This window comes from Calypte anna, chromosome 11 (assembly GCF_003957555.1).
Source record: "Calypte anna isolate BGI_N300 chromosome 11, bCalAnn1_v1.p, whole genome shotgun sequence".
In the NCBI taxonomy this organism is placed as follows: Eukaryota; Metazoa; Chordata; class Aves; order Apodiformes; family Trochilidae; genus Calypte; species Calypte anna.
In genome coordinates this window covers 16,034,776-16,056,731 of record NC_044257.1, presented here as the reverse complement: position 1 = coordinate 16,056,731, position 21,956 = coordinate 16,034,776, and the positions used below count along the sequence as shown (strand labels likewise).

The window sequence follows — 21,956 nt, the reverse complement described above, 5'->3', positions numbered from 1 at the left end:
ACAAGGGAACAAGTTACACACCATCAAACCAAGAGCCTGTAAGCACTTGGAAATTAATACAAGATTAATGCACAATTAATGCACAAAAAAGAATTTATATTTCATCAATGGGTTTAAAGACTGCAGGATTTAGGTCAGTGTGTGGTGCACTTCCAAGCCTTTAGAATAAGATGACATACAAAATTATTGTGCAATTAAATTAAGATTAATTGGGTTATGTAAGAATTGAAATGTCAGCTTTATTTTTTAGGTAACACTTATGGTGAAATCTTGACATCATTGAGACCAAGGGAGTTTTACAATCATCCCACTGGGATCCAGAATGTCATCTGTAATAAGTAATACAGAATTACTGATATTTAGCAAGCTCCAGCATTTGGCTACAATTATAAATTATTTAAATTTGAGCATCCACGCAGCATGAAGGTTTTTAAGTCAACTTATAGGTGAAGCACCTGAAACACCCATTAAAATTGTTGTCAACTTTACCAGAATATATTGAGGAATTTTTCTAGTTAAATGTGTCTAGAATGAATCAAAAACCACACCTACACCACCACAGGCCTACTTGTTCTGCACCACATATAGTCAGACTCATGGTAAGCCCAGATCAGGTTGCTGGAAGGGTGGTTTTTATTCATGGCTGAAAATAAATAAGCATTAAAAAAAAAACAGTGCCTCAGACAGAAATAAATTTCATTGTGCTCATGTTCCTAAAGAGTCCTCTTGTGTCCTTACTAGGAAGTGAAAAGGAAAAAACACCCAGCCAGTAATCACAGTTAAGAGTTTGTCCTCATCAGGGATCCTTATCAGAAATACAGAGCAAGTAAAATCTATTAATGTGTCAAATATCCCAATTATTTTATCCTGTACAGGCAGTTTGAAATGGCTGGACAAATGGATTTCTAGAATACTGGTCCCCTAAAAGGAATTCAAACCCCAGAGAATTTAGGAAAGGGGCATCAGAAGAGAAGATGCTAGTGCTGCATGTGCTTCTTTTGGTCCTCCACAGTATTCCAAAGATCTTAATCTGCTTCTGTATAAATCCCACCACTGACTCCAGAATTACCAGAATCTGCCACAAGTAACACTAAAGTCAGATTATATGTCTAACTTCCCTGTGTCTTACAGTGACCAGATTTAAGCAATTTATAGAAACACAGCATATGGACAGCTACTCAGTTATGTACATTACATTCAGTTCTACCACACACCATGTTCTTAGTGCTAGTGTTGTCTCAAGTATACTCAACAAAACTACTCATTTGGAAAGAGAAGTTATATCCCTCATGCCAAAAGAAGCCTCAGCAAGTGCAGCCCATGCTACATCATCTTCTCACTCTCAGTGAATACACCTGATGCCCTGGGACAGAAGGAGAATCATAGAATCATAGAATCATAGAATTGGCTGGGTTGGAAGGGACCTCAGAGATCATCGAGTCCAACCCTTTTACCACCGTTGCGGTTGCTAGACCATGGCACTGAGTGCCACATCCAGTCTCTTTTTAAATAACTCCAGGGATGGAGAATCCACTACTTCCCTGGGCAGCCCATTCCAATGCCTGATCACCCTCTCCGTAAAGAAATTCTTTCTAATATCCAACCTAAATTTCCCCTGGCACAACTTGAGACCCTGCCCTCTTGTCTTGTTGAAAGTCATCTGGCAAAAGAGACCAACGTCCACCCGGTTACAGCCTCCTTTCAGGTAGTTGTAGACAGCGATGAGGTCTCCCCTGAGCCTCCTCTTCTCCAGGCTGAACAGCCCCAGCTCTCTCAGCCTCTCCTCATAGGATCTGTGCTCAAGTCCCTTCACCAGCCTGGTTGCCCTCCTTTGGACCTGCTCCAGGACCTCGATATCCTTCCTGAACTGGAGGGCCCAGAACTGGACACAGTACTCAAGCTGTGGCTGAGTACAGAGAAAGTACTCTTTCTTTTCAGAGAAAGTCTGAAACAAAATCCAGAATGAGCACCTGGGGGCATCTCCAGCAGCTGCAATGCAAACTTCAGCAGCCCAAAGCCCATTTTCTTCCTGCTCTCCAGTCCATGTGACTGGTCAGCCTACACATTTCCTTTTAATTCCAAGTTAGAATAAGACAGTAAAGCAGCAAGTGAAGTGCAGAAAGGGAAAGCACTGCTGTCACCTCACAGTTGCTTTGTTTTCTGTTTTGTTTGTGGGTTGTGAAATTTTTTTTGCCTGTAGTGCTCAAGGGAGAGTAATGCAATTGTAGGTATATGAACACAGTCAGAGCACTGAAGAATCTCCCCTACTGGAGTAGGGATGGAAAAAACAATATAGATACTTATCATCTGTTACAATGGTGTCAATAGGATGCATTTCAGTATCAGAGGACTGTGTAAGGTTAAGGGCCATATTTCATTTTAAGATTTCTCCTAAATTGTTTTAATTCTGTACAGAAATCTTTTCTAAATACACCATTATTTCTAGTTGAGATTATATGAAATCATCTCTTCTATTTCCTGAAGTTTTGAACAGCATCTTGTTTTGTACCCATTCTTTCTTCTGGCCAGACTTATTTCCTGGTGTACCTACTCCAAAACTAGTACTTCTAGGAAAATTAACTGCAACAACTACGGATAAAATCATGTTTTGTTTATATTTCAGGTACTAAACAGCTGCTACTAAATATTGCTACCAGATGTTCTAGAATTATATGCAACATTATGCTCAATTTTAACCCTTACAAAATTACAAGCTGATAAAAGATGACACTGCTGTAGTCAAATGATTTATTAAAATGAAAAGCCATTAAGTTCCTTTTAAGCTTCACACCCTACTACCCCAAATAACTCGTCATTACATACATCAGTGAACAGATGAAAATGCCTGTACCATTTTGAGATTTCAGTGCTATCCCATAGAAACATTACAGATCCAGATGCCACTTGCTTGAGCAGCCTCCTGCACATCTGTCCATCCTAACCTGAACACATGACAACTCCATTTCATGGCTGAACTACCTGCAAGATGACTGAAGTCTGGGTTTCACACAAGGATCATCTTCTTCTGCCATGCCAAGAAGCTTGTACACAGCTAAGGCAATGTTTGTCACACTGAAAACACTTGGAATCCAAACACTGGAATTATTATAACACAAAATGCAAAATTCCCTATGTTCAGTTTCATTTAGACACCTCACTTTCCAAATAATTTTTAAAAGCTGGGATAATCTGCAAAATTTGGGAGTGGGTGGGATGGGGAAGTGGTTTTTGAAATAAATGAGGTCTTCTACCCCTGGTGCTAACCAAAGTACAGGCTTTATTTTGTATGAACTCACCAAGTGAAGTCACAGAGTGGCCACATTAGGTGAGATCCAGCTAAGAACCTTCCCATCCACAGGCACAATAAACATGAGCTCAATCAAACAAGAAGGACAGTAATTAGGGAAGCAAAAACTGCTCTGGATTCTTATGTACTCATGAGCCAGGTACAAATACAGGAAATTTAAATAGGTTCTTTCCATCATCTACCAGGAAAATACATAGATTAACTGGTCCACAGAATACTTTGAAAGTTTGTATAAATCTATGTCTAGGAAAATAAAATATTCCACCTAATTCTCCCCTCACAAGTAGCAGCAGAAGGTCCTCTCCAGCAAATTGCCACAACTTGAAGTTTGTAACTGAGCCCATTAGAGTTGAAGACCACGGAAAGGTCCTCAAACTGTGCTCTAAATTAGGAGTAAGTTCACTTGAGTCAGTGAAATCCCACTGGGATAACATGGGGAAAAAGAAACGTAAGTGCAGAGTGGCTCCAGCTTAATTTCAGTGGTTAAAGAGCTCATAGTGATGGCAAGAATATATCTGTATCACTTCATAAATTATTCTAACATAAGCACATAATTTAGAAAAAAAACGAGCAAACACCAGAAAGGAAAAGTAGTGAGAGATCAGCCAGAAGTGATTATTTATAGCTTTAGATATCAAACCCTCAGTTAATGTATACTAGTTTAGCTCCAACAGGGTCACAGTAGCCACACAATTTACACAGCTGAGCATCTGGCTCTAAATATTTATCTGTTCAGAATTCTGGTGTGCATCCTTGCATAGCAGAGCTTCTCTGACTAATCATGCTAGGGGTAACCACATCTTAAGTGTGTAGTCCTAAATTGAGTAATATTGCCATTAATAACAGTGCCTAATTAAGACATCTATAATGGTTTTAATGAGAAAAATTGAAAGTCCTTCTGGAATTTTTCCAGTCAAATTAATTCTGAAGACTTTAGACATTATTACAAGTAATGTTACAGGAATGAAAATTAGGTCTAAATTAGGACATGTCACTGTATTTAAAAGGAGGAAGGGAAACACATTCTATTTCCCCCTTTATACATGATTCTCTGCTGTAACATCACACCACAGGGAAAAATAAAACCACCATTTTGCAGTCTGCTCTGAGCTGTTCAGGATATAGTTATATCTGATGCCTTCCTAAGGTCTGCATGTATTTTAACACTTTCCTTTCAGGTTTTATTTAAAACATCACATCAGTATTATCTTAGCAACAGGTATTTCCAGACAGTTAAAGAACATAAACAACTCCTATCTCTTATGCAGGCCCAAATCCTTTTGCCTGTAATTCCCATGGATTATGCTTGTCCAAATAGGAAACCCCTCAGCAAGGCTGCAGCTTTAGGCAGGGAGAGCTTCTGGTTAAAAATCATCAGATCCAGACTGCTAAAACTGCACAGGAAGGAAAGAATCCACATGGTCCTGAACAATGCTCTCCAGAATAACAGCCTTCTATTTTAATGGCTATAAAACCTGGTGAGCCTTTATTTGTGCTTCTAATAGGCTGATCCTTTAAACTACTCCATGCACATTTCTGGTTCCCAGTTGCTGTTTCTTTAACACTGCTTTTATTGTAAGAACTTAGAAAGCATAAACAAGTCTCCTATGCAGCTGGACTGAGTTACTTGGAAGACAAAGACACTCGATCCATGCTCTCCAAACCAGCTGATGGGAGCACTTCCTTTCATAGCAGCTAGGGGAGTTTGAGTGTGTTCAAAAATCCACACAGCTCCAAAACCTAAGAGCACAAATCATGCCTGTTCTGACTGGATTTTCTATGCACATCTCAGACTCAACATAGAGGAACCTGAAGCCCCAATTTGATTCTCAAGTTCAGAAGCTTCAGGCTTAAGGCATGAATATAGGTGAAGGGAATGAGTTACAAACCAGCTACCTTTGGGAGTAAAAAAGCCATTTTAACATGACAAAACACAGCTTGCCCTTGCTTTCGCCTGACCTACATTGTGTAGAGGATCCTATATGTCTGCATATACATACACACAATGTGAATGCACACACACATGCACTCTCAATGCATGATGCCTTCTCATCTCATTGCTTCTCTCCAAGTGTTTCTCTCCTCAGACATCTCAGATTCCAAAAAACAAATCTGAGTTCTGTGGTTTGTTGTGCCTTAACAAACAGAACCACAACAGTGTGTGTTTGAGGCAGGTCAGTTAATTAGTTGGGTTGTCCTTGAGAGCAGAGATTGCACAAAAGATTTTTTTTTTTTTAATGCATTGTGCTAACACTGAGGATGTTGTCAGGGCTTAGATAATATTTTGGATGGGCTTACAGTTTACAGTGATTAGACTTATGACAATAGCAAGGGCATTCAAACATATGCTCAGGGAGGTTTACCCTCTTTTAAATCAGTTTTGTTGACAAAATCTGAGTTTAATTGAATTGTAAGAATTCCTCAGAGAAAGAAAATCTGATTTTTATCTCCTGCTAATACCCGAAATATTAAAAGCAGAAAACAAACAAAATGCTTAGCTGTTACTGATAGTTAACAGGTATACACCTTGGATTTTTAGAAACTTCATCATAATAGTTGCTCTCAAGTGTAACACCAAAATGATGTCAACGTTTAGAAATCAAACATTTTTTTCAAGGTCTTGCAATTCACATCCTGCATGACATCTAAAGCATGTAAGTTTAAGAAAAAAGTGCTAGTATTGAAATAATACACCCATAAGTCTGCTGTAATTGCAAATCTATATTGAAATGGTATCATTCATATTGGCCAAAAATACCTTGTTTCTTACTGTGTCACTTACAGGAGTATGATGAAATATTCAAATCACTAATTCTTAGCTATTAGGCTTAACCTCTAGTTTGAATCACTCTATAAAACACCCAAAAATCCATTTGCAGTAGTCAGCTGAGACTCATTTGATGTAAGGCTTCTAGCTAATATTTCTCTGAGGGTACTAAATATTGTTATATTTATGCACAAGATACTTCACATAGAAAGGAAACCAACTTGGTCCATGTTTGGACATTTGGACTGCTAACACTTCTCACTGTTTCCTTCTTCAGACCATCCTAAAGTCTGCCAGCAAAGGGGAAGGGTGAGTTCCAGGCAGTTTGAGCTGTCCGAGAAGAATTTTGTGTCTTCACTTTGTGAAGAGTTGTTGACTGAGCTCAGAAGTAGGGAGAGGAAAACATTATTCTAATGAAGGAAGAAACTGTAATCATTTGTTCTTTCATGCAGACAGAGAGAAGCATTCCTAGCAGACCACCTCTACTCTTTGCTTTGATCACAGCTAACTGCAGACAGCACACTGGGAAAATTGGAACCTGATTCTTTCAGCAAGTAGAAAGCATGGCAGAAACATGGATCCACAGTTGTCTCGTGTGCTTCTGACTTGTTTGACATTGCATCTCTAATAATACCAACAACTTCATTCCTTATTTCCCCAAATGCTTTTGAATATTAACACCTATCAGGAGGAGGAAAGAAGATGAACTTGACATGGATATCCAGGATTGGTGAAGAGCAGCTGAGAGGACTCCCATTTGCCAGGACTCACATGGATCCTCATACAAAACACGTTTTTAAGTGTCTATCATTTAGAGGACAGTGGGGATGAGGAATACTAAATACAGGAAGAGTAAGAACTTACTACAAGAGAAATATTTTCTGGTATTCTCAGAGCTTTAAATGCTCAGAAGCATGATTTAAGTTTCCAAGCAAAGACAATGACAGAGTACTCCTGAAAGGGGAAAAAAGAAAACAACTCAGATGGGAAAAATATTCCTAAAAAACCATTGATCCCCATCTTATTTTACTTTCAGTACAGCATTGATGTCAACAATGTATTTCAGATTACAGGAGAACAAAATGACAAAAGCCAAGCTCCCCCTTCGGGTGAAGTTATTCCATTAACTGCAATTCCCCAAGCACAGTAAAAATACATCTTCATTCTCACCAGGAGACTGCAACACATCTTTGAAGACATGGATTAAATGCTGGCAGTTAGATGCACTGCAGAAATAAAAGTAGAGGGACAGATTTATTAATTTTTTTTATTTAGATACTAACCAGTTACTGTAATTAAAGTTTTAGGAAAAAAAAAAAGTGCAAGACTCTTTCAAGATCCATCCCCCCCAAGCCAGGCAACATTCTCTGGGTTCCCAGCACTAGGGACAGTGAGTTCTGATGGGTGATTTGGGCATCCCAAGCTGTTACTGCATCTTGCTTTTTAGATTTCCTATAGGGATTTGCACAAGCTACTTTCTTTCTTTGCATTTCAGCTTTCCCTGCTCTTCAATGAGACTTTTATGTAACTCTGAGAAGTCAGGGAAATAGAAATTAGAAATATAGTAGCATACAGAAAGTGAGGTCCTTTGTTAGCTAAGATTATTAATAGCCTCCAGTAATGCAATTCCACCTTGAAAGATACACCTACCAAGTGTTTTAAAGCATAATAAATAGCCACAAAAGGCTACTGAGAAGATGTTCTCTGAAGATAGGTCATCTCTTTCCCCTCTATTTGCATAGGCCTCCAACTAAGAGCCTGGCTTTGGGCAATTTCCATGCAGCTCCACAGCTGCTGAAACTCAGCCCTTGACACCAGTCAATTTACAAATATATTAAGACTCTTGGTTTCAACATATTTCCTTTATTTATTGCAAGCATAATGCAGAGTTGAACAGGGACTGCTGTTGGTGGCAAACAAAAGGTTAATGCTTCCCAACGTGGAGTTATTCACAAGGCCCTTCCTGACATTTCAGAAGTCAAGAGGAACTATTATTAGCTATGTCTAATATTGCAAGTTCCCACCCCTGGAATCTCTGTGCAATCCTCCATTGAATTGGCAGCCTTTGGCACTATCACTGCCACATGATTTGAACCAGGCAAGTCTCAAAAGCACTGCCACAGCACGGTGAAGCCAGCCTGAAAATATCTGCACTGCTCTAGGGAGATGAGCCATCCCTTTGGAATTGGTTTTTTTGGAACTGTAAACTAATGAATCACCAACAGCTTTAAAGTAGGGAAAATGTATTGCAACACAGCATGTAGTGCTGCAGAACTGAAGGAAATCTGTTTACAGTGCTTCAGCAGACACTTGAAATCAAGATGCTCAAGAAGGATGAGGCTGTTAAGAGGGAAGCAGAGCTCCAAGTGCTCCAAGTGCAGTGATCCCTGCAAGGGGCAGCAGCCATTCCCTGGAGTCAGGGTGGTCTCTGACCCCTCCAGGCATCCCAGCCAAGCACTCCAAGGCAAGCCACAGCTCAAGGGAAGGTATCTGCAAGGGACAGAGCAAGAAACAACCCTCTTTTCCAGGCCTGGGTGGTGCTAAGTAGAGAGATGAGAAATCATTTGTGTAGTTCAGACACATTCACTGCCCCAGCTGCCTGGAAACCTTGGCAGTAAGAGTTAGACTATATTTGGGAATGGGACAAAGTTGACACTAAGCCTTGTATTCAAGCCAAGGGCCAGCCTTACACATGTGTCTGGTGGGCAAAGGCACTGCTTTACAGTTCAGGTTCTTAGTGAAGCAGCACAGTCTGAAAAGAGAGACACACACACATAAAAAAAAAAAAAGAAAACATATTCCACAAAGAGTTTCCTGGGCAAGGGAAAGGCCAAAGCTGAAAGTCCTCCTCAACCTGAGGACACTCAAACCCATGGCTGTTGCTTAAGAAAGCTCCCTGCTCTACTTTTGTCCAGCCAAAGCAAGGTTGTTACACAAACAACATGCCTTGGGCTGGAAGGAGAGCAGAAAGGAGCCTAACTTGGAACAGAACAGTTAAAACTTGCCTGGAAAAGATGGCAACTTTAGATGACATATTTTACAAGGAATTACTAAATAAAACAGAATACCAAAGAATCCCTTCCTTGAAGAGTGCTCTCTACCTGATTTACTGCAGCCACCCTTCCCTATTCTGCCTGCCTTTTGGGGCTCCACAAGTACTACCCAGCCCAGCTTCAGCAAGCAGCTTTGCCAACACCACTCAACCAAACCAGGCAGATGTTTCCAGGTGCTGAAGTAGCTGGCTGACCACAGGGTTCACCAAAGTTACAATAAATGCATGGAAGGAGGGCAAATTAAAAGACACACTGATTATATTTTAAGCAGATTGCTCAAGATTTGCTGTTAATGAATTCCACATCACCAGAGCCACAGGAGGTGACTACATAGGGAACCAGGAAATCAGAAATTGGGATGAGGAAGGGGAAAAGGTTTAAACCTTCAGCAGCAGATGAGAGGCAGCAGGGGAGCACAAATAAATCAAGGTGGGCTATTGTTTACAGTTAAGCATCTTCAGACCCAAAAAGCATCCACTTTCCAGTGCTCTTAGCTGCAAAGTCGTTTAAGAAATACCTGAAATAGTTGTAGCAATACCAGATGAGAGCCCTACCCTAGGTTCTCTGTAGCCTTTCCTCTCTGCTCCAAAGAGGCTTAAGAGAAAAATGCACTCTGTTTACTTCATTCAAAACCCACCCCTATCACCAGGGCTTGGCACAAAATTCTGCACACTGTGTGGATATCTAGCTTGCAGGCTGGGAGAGATGTACTGTGTGTACTTCCTCTGCCTTTTAAAGTAAACCAACGTGCTCACAAATCAGCAACAGTTTTATGAGAAAAAGGGAGGAGGATCTTCAGTTCCCATCACTTTTGGAGCCATGTGCAAACCACACATATTCCCCAGGAGCAGTCATGACACAGGGAGTGGGACAGACCTGGCATGGCCCTGACTCAGCCACACTGACATTTAAAACCCTTCTAGAAGGGAGTAAAACCAGGGTAAGGCTGAACCCTGCTGCACTAACTCAAGAGGGATATTTACACCATACAACACCCACAGAATTTCTTGGGTTTTTTAAAGCTTCTCCCCTCTGTATTAAGAGCTGGCTGCACACAAGCAAACCAAGGCTGTAGCTGGCTCAGGACCTTGCAAGTGATTAAGGACCAGCACGCCAGTTATAGAAGTACAGCTTAGCAAACAAAGATCTGGGGATGTAGCAGGACTGAATTACAGGCCAATGAAATCAATGTTTACTGGACCTTCTGGTCAGGCCAACTCATATATCCTGTCCTGAGAACAGGAGGTATAAAACTGGGTATCTGGGTAGCACAGAGGTTTCTAAGCATGGTTCCCAAAGCAGAAATTGTGCCACTTGTTTGCTTGCAGACATCACACATAAAAGGAAAAATTGCTAAGTTACTATTTTTCTATTTTTGTTTACTTCTTAGTGTTTTGAAAGGTCAAATGCATTTGCACTCTGCTGTTTTCTTTATCAGTGCTTAAACTAAAGTATTGCCAGATAAATCAGGAGTCTTGCAAAGACCCCAGAAATACAGTGTCAGAATTAGGTCTATTGTACACAAAGTGTATGTTCAGTTGTCAGGGGAGGGTTGTTGTTGGTTTAAGCATAAAAGAACCTTCAGAACACTAGTGGGTAGTTTGCAAATATTCCTCAAGTCAGGTTCTCTTAAATCTTTGCTTTTCAGCTGCCCTCTAAGAGATGCTAGAAAACCAGAGCTAGGGGAGAAGTCTGAAATTATATATTAGCAAGGGTTGTAGGAGGGGAAATCACATAATATATGACAAAAATTTGGAGGATTTATCTTTCATAACATCTGGCCCATAATAGCCATTTCAGCAAGAAATTGCCTAAATTGCCAAGCTTTTCCTGAGATCTGACTCACTCCATTTTTATTGCTGAAAAGCTGTGACAGTTGCCCTTCTTGCCCAGTTATTGTTTTTTCTTTTAACTCTCTCTGGGCAATTAGGCACTTTAAATGTGCTTGTGTTGCAGGGAGAATATGCAGGAAACAAAGAGCCTAATATGCCAAAAATTGTTTCAGAAGTGACATGTAAACATTTTCAAATGAAAATGCAATGAAGGCTGTTTGGACTCTCACCTTATGCCCAGTTTGTTCTCTCCTATCCCGTTCCCTCCCCAGCCAACTAACCAAGTAGGAGTGGGTATCTCCCAAGTTTTATTTCATCTGTGCAGTGACAAATTGTTCTGGTCTCAAATCCCATATATAGGACTGCCAACATCCTCCTCCTCCTCTGCTCCAACTGATCATTTTGCCAGCAGCAATCACATAAACACCAGTTATAAGCAAGGACACTCTACTTTTCTTATGCCCAAAAGAACTTGGTGCAGCTATTATTAGCTCAAGATTTCCCCTTCTTGGTTTCCTACAAAATACCAGCTGTATAGAGACTGGCAAACCACAGCTAATTATATTCTTGAAAAAATTATTAAAATAGCACTGCAGCCACCAATTTCTGATAGGCCTAAAGACTGAATTTATTCTGGGATCCCTCCAATCAGAATTAATCTTTCTGGGGTACAATGAACTGTCACTACTGAATCACCATCAGCAGCAGAGGTGACAGCTGCTTACATCCTTACTCCACTAAGATAATAGAAGTCAAGTCATTGTAACAGGCAGATGTTGGGGGCTGTCTCCCATTTCAGAATAATGTTCCTGTCGTAACTCAGCATTTATTTGAGGGAAGCAAGGAGAAATTCATTACCTTTTGCAGGGTGCTCAGGTATAATAGGATTAGAAGCCACATAAGCCTCCCAATAGGTGTGCAGTAGAAATGCTCGTGGCATTGGTATTAAGCATCCTTCACCTCCTTAATGCAAAGTGGGGCAATACAATCAATCCATGTCCACTGGATTGATCAGTATTAGTGGGAGCAGCAGTGTTTTGCTACTGCAAAGTCAGAAAATTAAAGCTGAAGTATGTGCAAGGCTAGAGATTATTTCCAGAATACACAAAAGTTTTATTATTTATTCCCAGCATCCTTACTTTATTTCCTGGTGACACCTTGTATCCAAAATTGTCATCTAAAGATGACAAAAAAAAATTGTCAGATGGCAATAATCAATATCCTCCCTGCACAGAGCACCACACCTCTGCACTGTTAACTAAAATCTGTAGATCCAGCAATTAAGGAAAGATATTGATGACATTTAAAATGAGATTGTATTCCTTATCATTTTAAAATGAGATGTTTTAATTAAAAGCAGTAGAGGAAAATAATGATTCTAAAAATAGAACCAAGTGTCAGAGCCTTATCTATTTCTGAACACTGGTGTAAGTGGGTGCAAAAAAGGTGTATTACCCATTCCTGCCAGGCTCTGGTGACCATCCTTACATCTGTGTCCAGCTGAGTAACATCTCCTGCTATGACAGTTCCAGAGATTGAAGAAGGCTGCTCAAACAAGCCTAACTACTTTAGTGTGCAGGTCAAAGCTGGATAGCTGAAAATTAATAGGATTATTGATACTCATAAATCAAGATTTATAGAGTTCAGCCTCCAGTTAGTTCAATTAGATAATGAATTACGAAAACAAGAGACTTTTTGGAAAATAATGAAAACCACTTAGCCTGATGCACAATACACAATTCAGGTAGCAGGCTAAGACAACTTCCCAGAAACCAAACCTGATTATTATGTACCCTATTTTAAATTTAATTCTCATTTATCTTTCCCCACAGGTTTTGCATTTTGCATTTCACCCAAATATGGGTGGTGAATAACATCCCTGTCTTCCTGGCACTTGCAAGACCAGTTATTGTAACTTGGCAGAAGGTGAAAAAGAACAGAGCAATTCATTTGGCCAGCTCTCTAACTGTACTGAACAACTCAAACCTGAAGCTGAGACATCCATACCCATGGCAGCACAGCTGGGGTTGCTCAGCTTCCTCCCTCAGAGCTCTGAAACAATGGGTTTAATTGGGAGGGAAATGCCCCTCTAATTCTAATGGCCAATTCCATCTCCTTTCCTTTGGAGAGCAAACCACCAGATGCTCTGGATTTCCTGCTTTGTCATCTAGCAAGCAGGGCTGTGTTCAGCTCTCACATATTGATAGAGCTGTTTGTTGCCTGAAAAAAAAAAAAAAACCTACCTAAAACACATGGTTCCTTAGGGAAAACAGAGGGCTGTATCTAGAGAACTGTTTAAATACACCTTATTTGGCAGTATGGAAACTCAAAGCCTGTAAGGCTGGCTATGGGAAAGTGCAAGATCTTAAGAACACTCTTCCCAGGTTTTTCTCTGTTCCCAAGTAGTTACCAACAGCTGGCACAATATTAAAAAGTAATAGACACACTTCAAAGACCAGCTTACATCAAGAAAGCTACAATAAGCTGGAGAAGGAGCAGCTTCACACAATTCCACTCCCTTCCCCTCCTGTCTGTACAACCTATGGATCATGCTCCTAAGTCATGCACACTGGGATAGTTCCCTGAAAGATCCAGATCAGTTTAGAGCAGCTTTGAATTTCTGTTTTTATATGGTGACTCTATGGACAGGTGCCAGCTTTTCTTTTACTCCTACAAGTCCAAAATCCCTTATGTTTCACTCTAGGACTCTTCTTTAAAGATAGTTTGTAGAGAAACCCTTCTTGGAATTCCAAGTTAAGCCAAGAGATTGGAAAGAACCAGATTAAATGTCTGTAAAGTAGAGGAACCAATTATCAGTATGATAACTATGTTAGAACATGCAGTTTTGCTTCATAGCAAGTCAGAACTCAGTGTGCTAACACTTCTATGTATTGATTTGAAACAATTTGTCATCTTTCTACCCCAGATGTGTCCATGTTTCAGACTGCTATTAATGAACAGAATCAGAACTCCCCCAGATGTGTTTCCAGCCAAGCTTGACAGCTTCGCCCTGAAGCAAATAAGGGAGCACTCAGACAGAACCCAGGGGAAAAAGAGGCAGTAACCTTCAGCAGGAGCCCTCAGCACCCAGGGAGTAACAGCTGAGAAAAGCTTGCAGTTACAGATATTTGCAACTGAGCATCTCTTACATCCTAAATTCAAGTTGTAAACCTGCAATACGTTCCATCTGTATACATATTTCTTGTCATACAGCCATATTAACAGGGCCATGACAGCTTAATGGCCTAGAACCCGTGGTTTTCAGCACTGAGTCCTTGTTACACACAAGTACCTCAAGGTCCATCTGCTACCATGATTCATTTGCCAAAAAGTTCTCCAGACTTTTAAAAACCCCACTTTTTGTCTGTAGTCCTGTTAACACAACCTTCAAACACACAAAAATTACTTGTTCTTCATTACACACCAGACTGCAAAGTCTTTGGGAATCAAATATTGGGGTTTAGAAACATATATATTTCCATTTCCAATAAGGAATTAAACATTAGGTTTTTTGTCACAAGAAAATAAAGAGTTAATCATGAAAGAGATAGCCATTACTGGGGTTTTTCCTTTAAAAAAAATGCAATTTAGCATGTAGAACTTTTAGCAACAGGAGTCTGAAGGACCTTAGGCAGTAAAAATTATTTCCAGAGCTGCATATGGGTATTCAGTTTTGAAATGCTTCAAATGTTCAGCTCCCTAAAAACAAGGCCCATAAAGATACCAAATTAGACATGAATACATGGATATTCATAGATATCAGAAGTTATTTAAACACCTTCCTCAGCTTTTCCAAGCTGTTAGAGATACTGATAAAAAGCTATGTGCTGAAAAGATTGACACCACCCCACTCTTAATAGCTCCTCTTTATTTTAGTCTGTTCTCAGGATTGTTTTAACCAGCTCCATCAAACCAAATCTTAAACTCCTCCTTTTTTCCTTTAGCCAAAAAAAATTAATGGTGCAAAACACAGTAGAATATTGCATAAATTAGTAGTGGAATGAATTCCCTTCATGCAAAACAGCAAGGCTTTCAAAGAATTAGATTATTATGTTTGACAGAGAATACAGTCCACATCAGAACACTACAAAAAAAAAAAAAAAAAAAGCTGTGGGCATATTTCCAAGACCTCTGAATAATGAAACAGTGGTTAATAAAGCAAGTCTTATTCTTAACTCCACTTTGGCATTTAATATCCCACTGATTCATATACACTAACATTGTGCTAACTGCCAGGACACATGAAGTGACAGAAAAACCCAGTCCCCCACCTGGGCTGGTCCCATCCATCTGGTGATCAGGGCAGGGCACAGTACAACCATATGGTTGTGAGCAACAACTCACTAATATCATCCAGGGTTAACTGGGAAGAGCTATAGCCTACTGAGCCTCCTAAGGATGATAAATTCCTCTCATCTTGTCTCTCCTCCCCAGTGGACATGGGAGATTTCTTTTTGCCTGCATGGATGAAGCTTTGCTGGTGAAAATATTAGTGATGCACCACAACAATTAGTGATGCACAACAACGTGAATTTGGTGCATGTTATACCTGACAAGGAAGGAAAGCAGCAGTTATTTCCATGAAGAAATTAAAATAAATAATAAAAAACCCACAACACTAATCTCAGATATCTGTCAACTCCCAAATTAAATCCCCCTCCTCCCAAAAGGCTTGTGCTGGCACAGGAACTCTGAAACCTAAGGCCAAAATCCTGGCAGCACAAGGGTACAAGACAGCAGCTGAAGATAAGATGTGACTCCAGCAGTGATGCAGGAAGAGTGTAACAGTAACAGCTCTGTTATCTGAGCTTGTCCTTACATATTAATAGAATGGGATGAGTCTATTTATCTAACAATGAACAGGAAGAAAATGAAAGTCAGAACTTCATGTCTTCTTGAACAGGCACCACTGTGCTATCTGCACAGCTCTAATAGTTTCTGCTGCACTGGTCTCTAGGGATACTTTTTAGAAATACTTGTTTCCTTGCTGACAAACCACTAAAAAAAAAAAAAACAAGTCAATAACCCCCAATGCATCATGAAACAAAGATACTTCATGTGCTAGAATAACCTTTTTCTATTTTGGATCAACAAAAACCTGGTCCCACAATATTGCCAGAGATACATCTTACATTCAAGGATTCAGTCTCAAGCGATGCACAACGAAGTGAGTTTAATTGTAATGCCACAACTCTGGCAGCATTTTCATGACTAGTTCCTGCTTATCTAATGTAAAAATTTCCCCTCGTTTAGGAGTCAGGTCCTGTGTGAGAATATCTTTAAAAGGTTAGAGCTGTTACCTAAAGTCATACTAATTCACCAGGGCCCAACCTTCTCTCCAAGGCCACACTTGACAAATAGCACAGTGTGACTGCTGGAATGGCTCTGCTTTGGGACACAGCTTCTTTTGAATGAGATATTTGAGATATTTAAGTGGAAGATCTTGACTATATAACTAAAATTGATAGCCAACAACTATCAGGAGTGTCAGGCTGCTCACAAAATGCTCATCAGTACAAATAGTTATAAGGATTGGCCATTGAGTTTCTCTAACATTTTAAAAGCATTTTTACAACTCAGATATGGCACTAGAGATACAGGACTTTTTCTCTAGAATTCTTAAATAATAAGCAGTCTTAAACAAAATAAGATGTACAGAAACAAGATTCAATATGGAAATACTTGGTCAGAATTTAATCTTTAATGTTAAATGACAGACTTTGTGCAAGCCAGATTTTTCTTTTTTCCTGAAGCTGATAAATTTCTTTTAATACATAGGTGCTGACTTTCAAGCTGTGCATGGAGCCCTCTTCTGGAGAAATCTGAAAAAATTAAAGCTTTAGAATTCAGCAGTGTGGGCTATGCATTTGGGGAAAGAGTTTTAGGACTAATTTTCTCTATTCCCTATGATGACATGATTGTAAAATCTATATCTTTTTTCCAATGGGCTTCCTTGCAACCCAGTGGAACTTGACAGTTATAGTGAAAGGTATAAAAAGATCTTTTCCTCACCTTGCAAGCTTTACTTAATTTTTGTGTCCAATTTGTTTACTGATATTTTCATCTGCATGAAATGCATAACATACAAATGCAAACCTGTGAACCACTTTTGTTTTAAAGTAAAGGTTTTTTATGTAGGCCTTAGGAAAAATAACCTCTTGAATTGATAGATTTTAAAAACTTTATGTATTTACTGCTCACTGTACATTGTATAGTGAACTGCACAAGCTAGCAGAGTATACATTTAGCTCTTATTGTCAACTTAAGCTCAATAAAGCTGTGTGTTATAGATACACTTTGTAGTTTTCAAGGGGACCCAAATTAAGGGTTTACTTGTAAGATGTCTTCCTCAGCTATTCCAGCTAACATTCAGTTTTCATCTTGGTGAAAACAAGGCAAACACTTGGCAGTAGCATAGCCTAATTCTTTGCAAAAGGAAATCCATTCATCATCAATCAGTTTGCCACAACTTTTACAGACATGCTTAACATGCTGAAAAAGCAATTCCCCAACCTCATCTTTGTACTGCCTCAAAAGGCAGTTCTATTTAGATTTAACAAATGCACTGGAGTTAGATGCAGACCAAGAACACACAAAAGTTACTAGTTTTAGAAATTATCTTTTTAATAAAAAATATTTTTTTCCATTTCAAGTTCTTATGAACATAATTTCCTCAATTTTCCACACTGTAAACTTTGCTACCATTACTTTGAGATGAAGTTATTCCTAGCCTCTAGTTTCATATAAAGTATTACATTACTAGATTGCTATTGCTTAGAAATCATTTTACCAAAATTGAGCTTTGCTACTTCCAGTAGCATTGTATTATATGAGGCAATACTGCTACTGCTGAGGGAGGGGAAAAAAAATTATGAAAAAAACCCAAAATGTGTTACAACCACTACAAAGCCAGATGGCTGCATTTGTTTAATATGTTGTTTCTCACATTCTTCTGTTTACTTTTCCTGTCACATGAAAGTTGTGCATGTGGTGTGTCAAAGAGAAATGCCAAACTGTATTTCAATAATTCCCTTTTCCTTCCCTATCATGCTATCACCTTCAGCTCATGCTTGAACCTGCCAGTACTCAACTTGTACCTGAAGACTGATTTATGTATACCTTCCAAATTATAGCCTGATCTATTCCCTAATCCATTAACTCTTAGACATGATCTATAAAGTAAACTTGGAGATGTGTTAAATCATCAGGTGGAGATATTGCCAAACAGGGCTACATATGCTAACAAAGAAGGTGGGGTGCAGATTAATCTCTTTAAACTTAAGGGAATGCTGTAGCCCAGACTCAACCCTGCAGTATATTTGAACTCAACTCAGCCCACCAAAAGAAGAAACTCTCAAATATTACTGAAAGTTATCACTGCAGGGAATTTTCATAACCAGAAGTTCTCCACCTTGTCAGATTTTAAGTAGTTACTGATGTTAAGACGTGGGGTTTATCTATGGGGTTTAATAGGCCTCAGAAGTCTGTCCTCTATCATATCCATACTGCTTTTCCTGCAAGAGACCACTAAAAGAAAACCTGAATGAACTCAAACTGACTGACTCAGTAATGTGATGGAGAAGATGGGAGAAGGAAAAAAAAAAAAAAAAAAAAGCTGAAAACAGAGAGAAAGCCAAGCTAAGTCTAATCCAGATGGCAACTCTCAAGCCCAAGGTGAGCACCAGTGTACCCACAGGTTACCTTTACACTGTCTCTGCCCTCTCCCCACTGAGCATTGCCTCCCAGAGTCAGCTTTGCCAGCCCAGCTCCTCAGCCCACTTTGACAGCACCTCCTCCCCAGGAGCATCTCTAGCCCATCCTCCGGAGGGGCAGAGATCCCACCCTGTGCACCAGAGCTGGCGTGGTCCTACACAGCCCCCAGAGCCTCATCCCGAGCTGCCAGGGAGGTCCTGCAAGAAAAAATTCTGCAGATAACCCCAGCGCATGCTGCTCCAGCTCCTCCAACTCATCCCTCCCCAGAGCATTCATTCAGGTACCACATTTCTGGCCCAAAGCAGCTGCTTTGCATGTGCTACACGCCCTGAGGCAGGACTGTTCTCCTCAACACACCCAGATGCCAGCCTGCTTGCTCACACCAGTGTCCCCAGGCTCCCGCTGTCCCAAAACTTCAGCCACCCACGCTCCTTCCCAGGATAAGCCAGGACTCCAATATCCCAGCCTGGATCCACAGCACAGACACGTTTAGTTCTCCTTACTGCTTCCTACCTACACACTCTTTGTTTCCCTCTTCTCCCAGCAATGCTCCCTCACCGTTTTCCCCTCCTTATCCTTCTACTGGGGGAAAAAAAGAGGACCGAAGTCCCGCAGGAGGTGACAGTGACACAACCCCAAGCGCACGTCCCGTTCACCGCTTCCACACTCTGCAAACCTCCCAATCCCCCAAGGGTTAACGAAACCACTCAATAAGGAATGAACTTTTCTCTCGGCTCTGCCAACGGGACGCGGGGGCCATTGTGGCGAAATGCGAGAGAGTTTACAGAGCACCTTCCCGAGACAAAAGAAGGGAAGGTGCATTTAAAGCGAACGCCGACAAAGGATTTTCCAAACCTCCCCGGAGCTTTTCAAAAAGTGAGCCCAGCAGCCAGAGATGAGGAGCAACCAGAGGAGCCCAAGCCCAGGGAGCCCCTTCCCTTGACAGACAGCAGCAGCAGCAGCAGCACCGGGGCTTTAGCAGCTCCGTGTTTTTTCAGGCAGTGTTTTTGCCTCTGCTCCCTGGCAGAGGGGGATCTATTACATTTAATAAGAGAAAGGCTCCATAGCAAGTCGCTAACGGAGCATTACACATCTATCAAGACACTACGGGGAAGGAAACCTTTTGCAAGGTCTGATTTTGGTTTTCTTCCATATTCCCCCCCCCCCTCCCCTCGTCCTCTTTTTATTTTATTTTTTTTATCTTTAAAGCAATAAATAACGTGAGCTGCCTATAGCAGCCTGCTAGCCGGCAAAAGCCACAGAGGAAAGAGGCAAATCAAAGTTGCAGCATTTGATATGACAGAAAATATTGCTGCTGCAGCTGCTACTGAGACACTTGAAAGATTCCCCCCACCACCCTTCCTGAAGGGAAAGGAGAAAATGCTATATATCACACAGCAAATTTGTTGTAATTGTAAATCAAGGAACTACGAGGTTCTACATTCCTAGCAACTGCCTTACAGCAGAGATCTTGCACCTTTCAACAGTAATTCAAGCAACGTACGATTACTCAGATCTGAATTACAAATACTTTCAAATAAAAACGCACGAGAGGAAAAAGGTGAAAGAAAGCAATGAAAAAAACCCCACACATTTCTTACCTGGGACAGCAGAAAGGACAGAGTAAGTTGAGTTTTGTGCTGCATTTTGCCAGACTAGAAGGTACCAGAGGCTTTTTCATTCATGCACTCGGCTGCACTGAGCATATTTTCACTGTGAAACAGCCTTTGAGAAGAGACTCTGCCTTGAGAGCCAGCCAACTTCCCAAATAGATCAGCAGCATCATCACTAAAGCATTGGATAGAGTCTGATGACCAGAACCAATGGCTTTACAAGGATGATTTCTTCACAAAGCATCCCCATTTTGCATCATACATACTGGGCAAGCACCTCTCACAAACCCAGCACCTTTAGGAAGCATTTTGCTTGGGTGTATTTGTGTGTTTAGTTTCAGGCTAACAAATCATGCCTTACAGATCTCAGTAGAATTTTCCATCTTAGAGAACAGAACTGTACTGAGAAATAAGAGCACTTCTGAGCACCACTGCAAAGAGATTCTCTTTATTAAAATGTTAATAAGGTGTGCTTTATTTTCAATAAATCAAAAAAAAAAATCAAAAACCTACCACTGCAGTTCTACTTACTCCCAAGTCTTAAAAGAAGAACAGAGTGAAATTTTTCAGTGCAGCAGAAATACAGATGATATTTTGCGTTTTCTCCCTCTCAATCTCACAAATCACAATGAAGACAGATCAATTCTAACCTTCAGAAAAAATCCATCATAAGGCAATAGATTTTATTAACTGCTCGGGTGATGGCAGAATTGGCTTTTAATTCAATGAACTCGAATCTAGGACAAAGTTTCAAAGATGCATGCCCTTCAATTGGAAAAACTTTCCCTGTTTAGAAGAGGGAAACTGATGTTTTAAGAACCTGCTTCCTCTGGGCTGGTTGTGTTGCAACTCAGCAAGTAACACAAGGCAGATGGACCAAAGATTACAAGTGAATTTCCCCTGTCTGTATTTCCAGCTCCACCTCTCTTGCCACTCCCCATTATCTCAACAGTCCAGTCCTTTTTTGATTTGTTTTCTTACAGTTGCCAGGGTTACTTAGCAGTGTCTTTCCCCCATTTTCTGAAGGGTCAAAAGTCTCCTCAGCTCTCATGAGTAATGTTTTCCCTGGCTTACCCATCCAGCAGCCCCAGTGGCTGCTACACCACTGGAGATGAGGAGAAACACAGGGAGGGGAAGGCAGATGGGAAGGGATGTGCATTCAAAGGAGCTGCCAAACACTTTGAGTTCCTCAGCATCAGCAGGAGCAACAACTTGGCAATGGTTAATCACACACGAGTACAAATTAACACTCCAGATAGATCATAACTCAAACCAAGCCCAGCACGAACCACCAGCAGCAATTATAATGCTCCGTATAACTGCAAAAGGTTCATCACTTGTATGCAAAATGAACAGGTAGGTTGCGTTCTTTTTCATGTTTTGTTTTTTGTTTTTTTTTTTCAGACAAAAAGCCAGCTTTGTAGGCTAACACGTTATCTTTAAATGCTTTAGGAGTAAAAATGAGTGACCACCTCTTCAGGAACCACCAAGTGCAAGTCTTAGCCTTGAGAGAAGCACCCCATGAGCTTACAGCCAAGGTTGTAGGGTTTTTCTAGGGCATACCCTGCAGCCAGCAGCCCTAGCACAGTATACACAACCTTTATTTGGGAGCAGGGGGCTTAGACAAGTCTCTTCTAACCCACAAACAGGGTCCAAGCAGCTGAGCAAGTT

At 40.5% G+C, this 21,956-nt stretch overlaps 1 protein-coding gene across 1 annotated transcript in view; it reads right to left on the bottom strand.

Moving 5' to 3' along the window:
- CDH13 (cadherin 13) overlaps positions 1-20,414 on the bottom strand; it is a 407,424-nt gene extending 387,010 nt beyond the window's left edge. Inside the window, exon 1 of the mRNA XM_030457618.1 lies at positions 20,274-20,414. Within this exon, the coding sequence (XP_030313478.1) occupies positions 20,274-20,318 (45 nt within the window). The 5' untranslated portion in view covers positions 20,319-20,414. The remainder of the gene's footprint in view (positions 1-20,273) is intronic.
- Between the last annotated feature and the right edge of the window lie 1,542 nt (positions 20,415-21,956).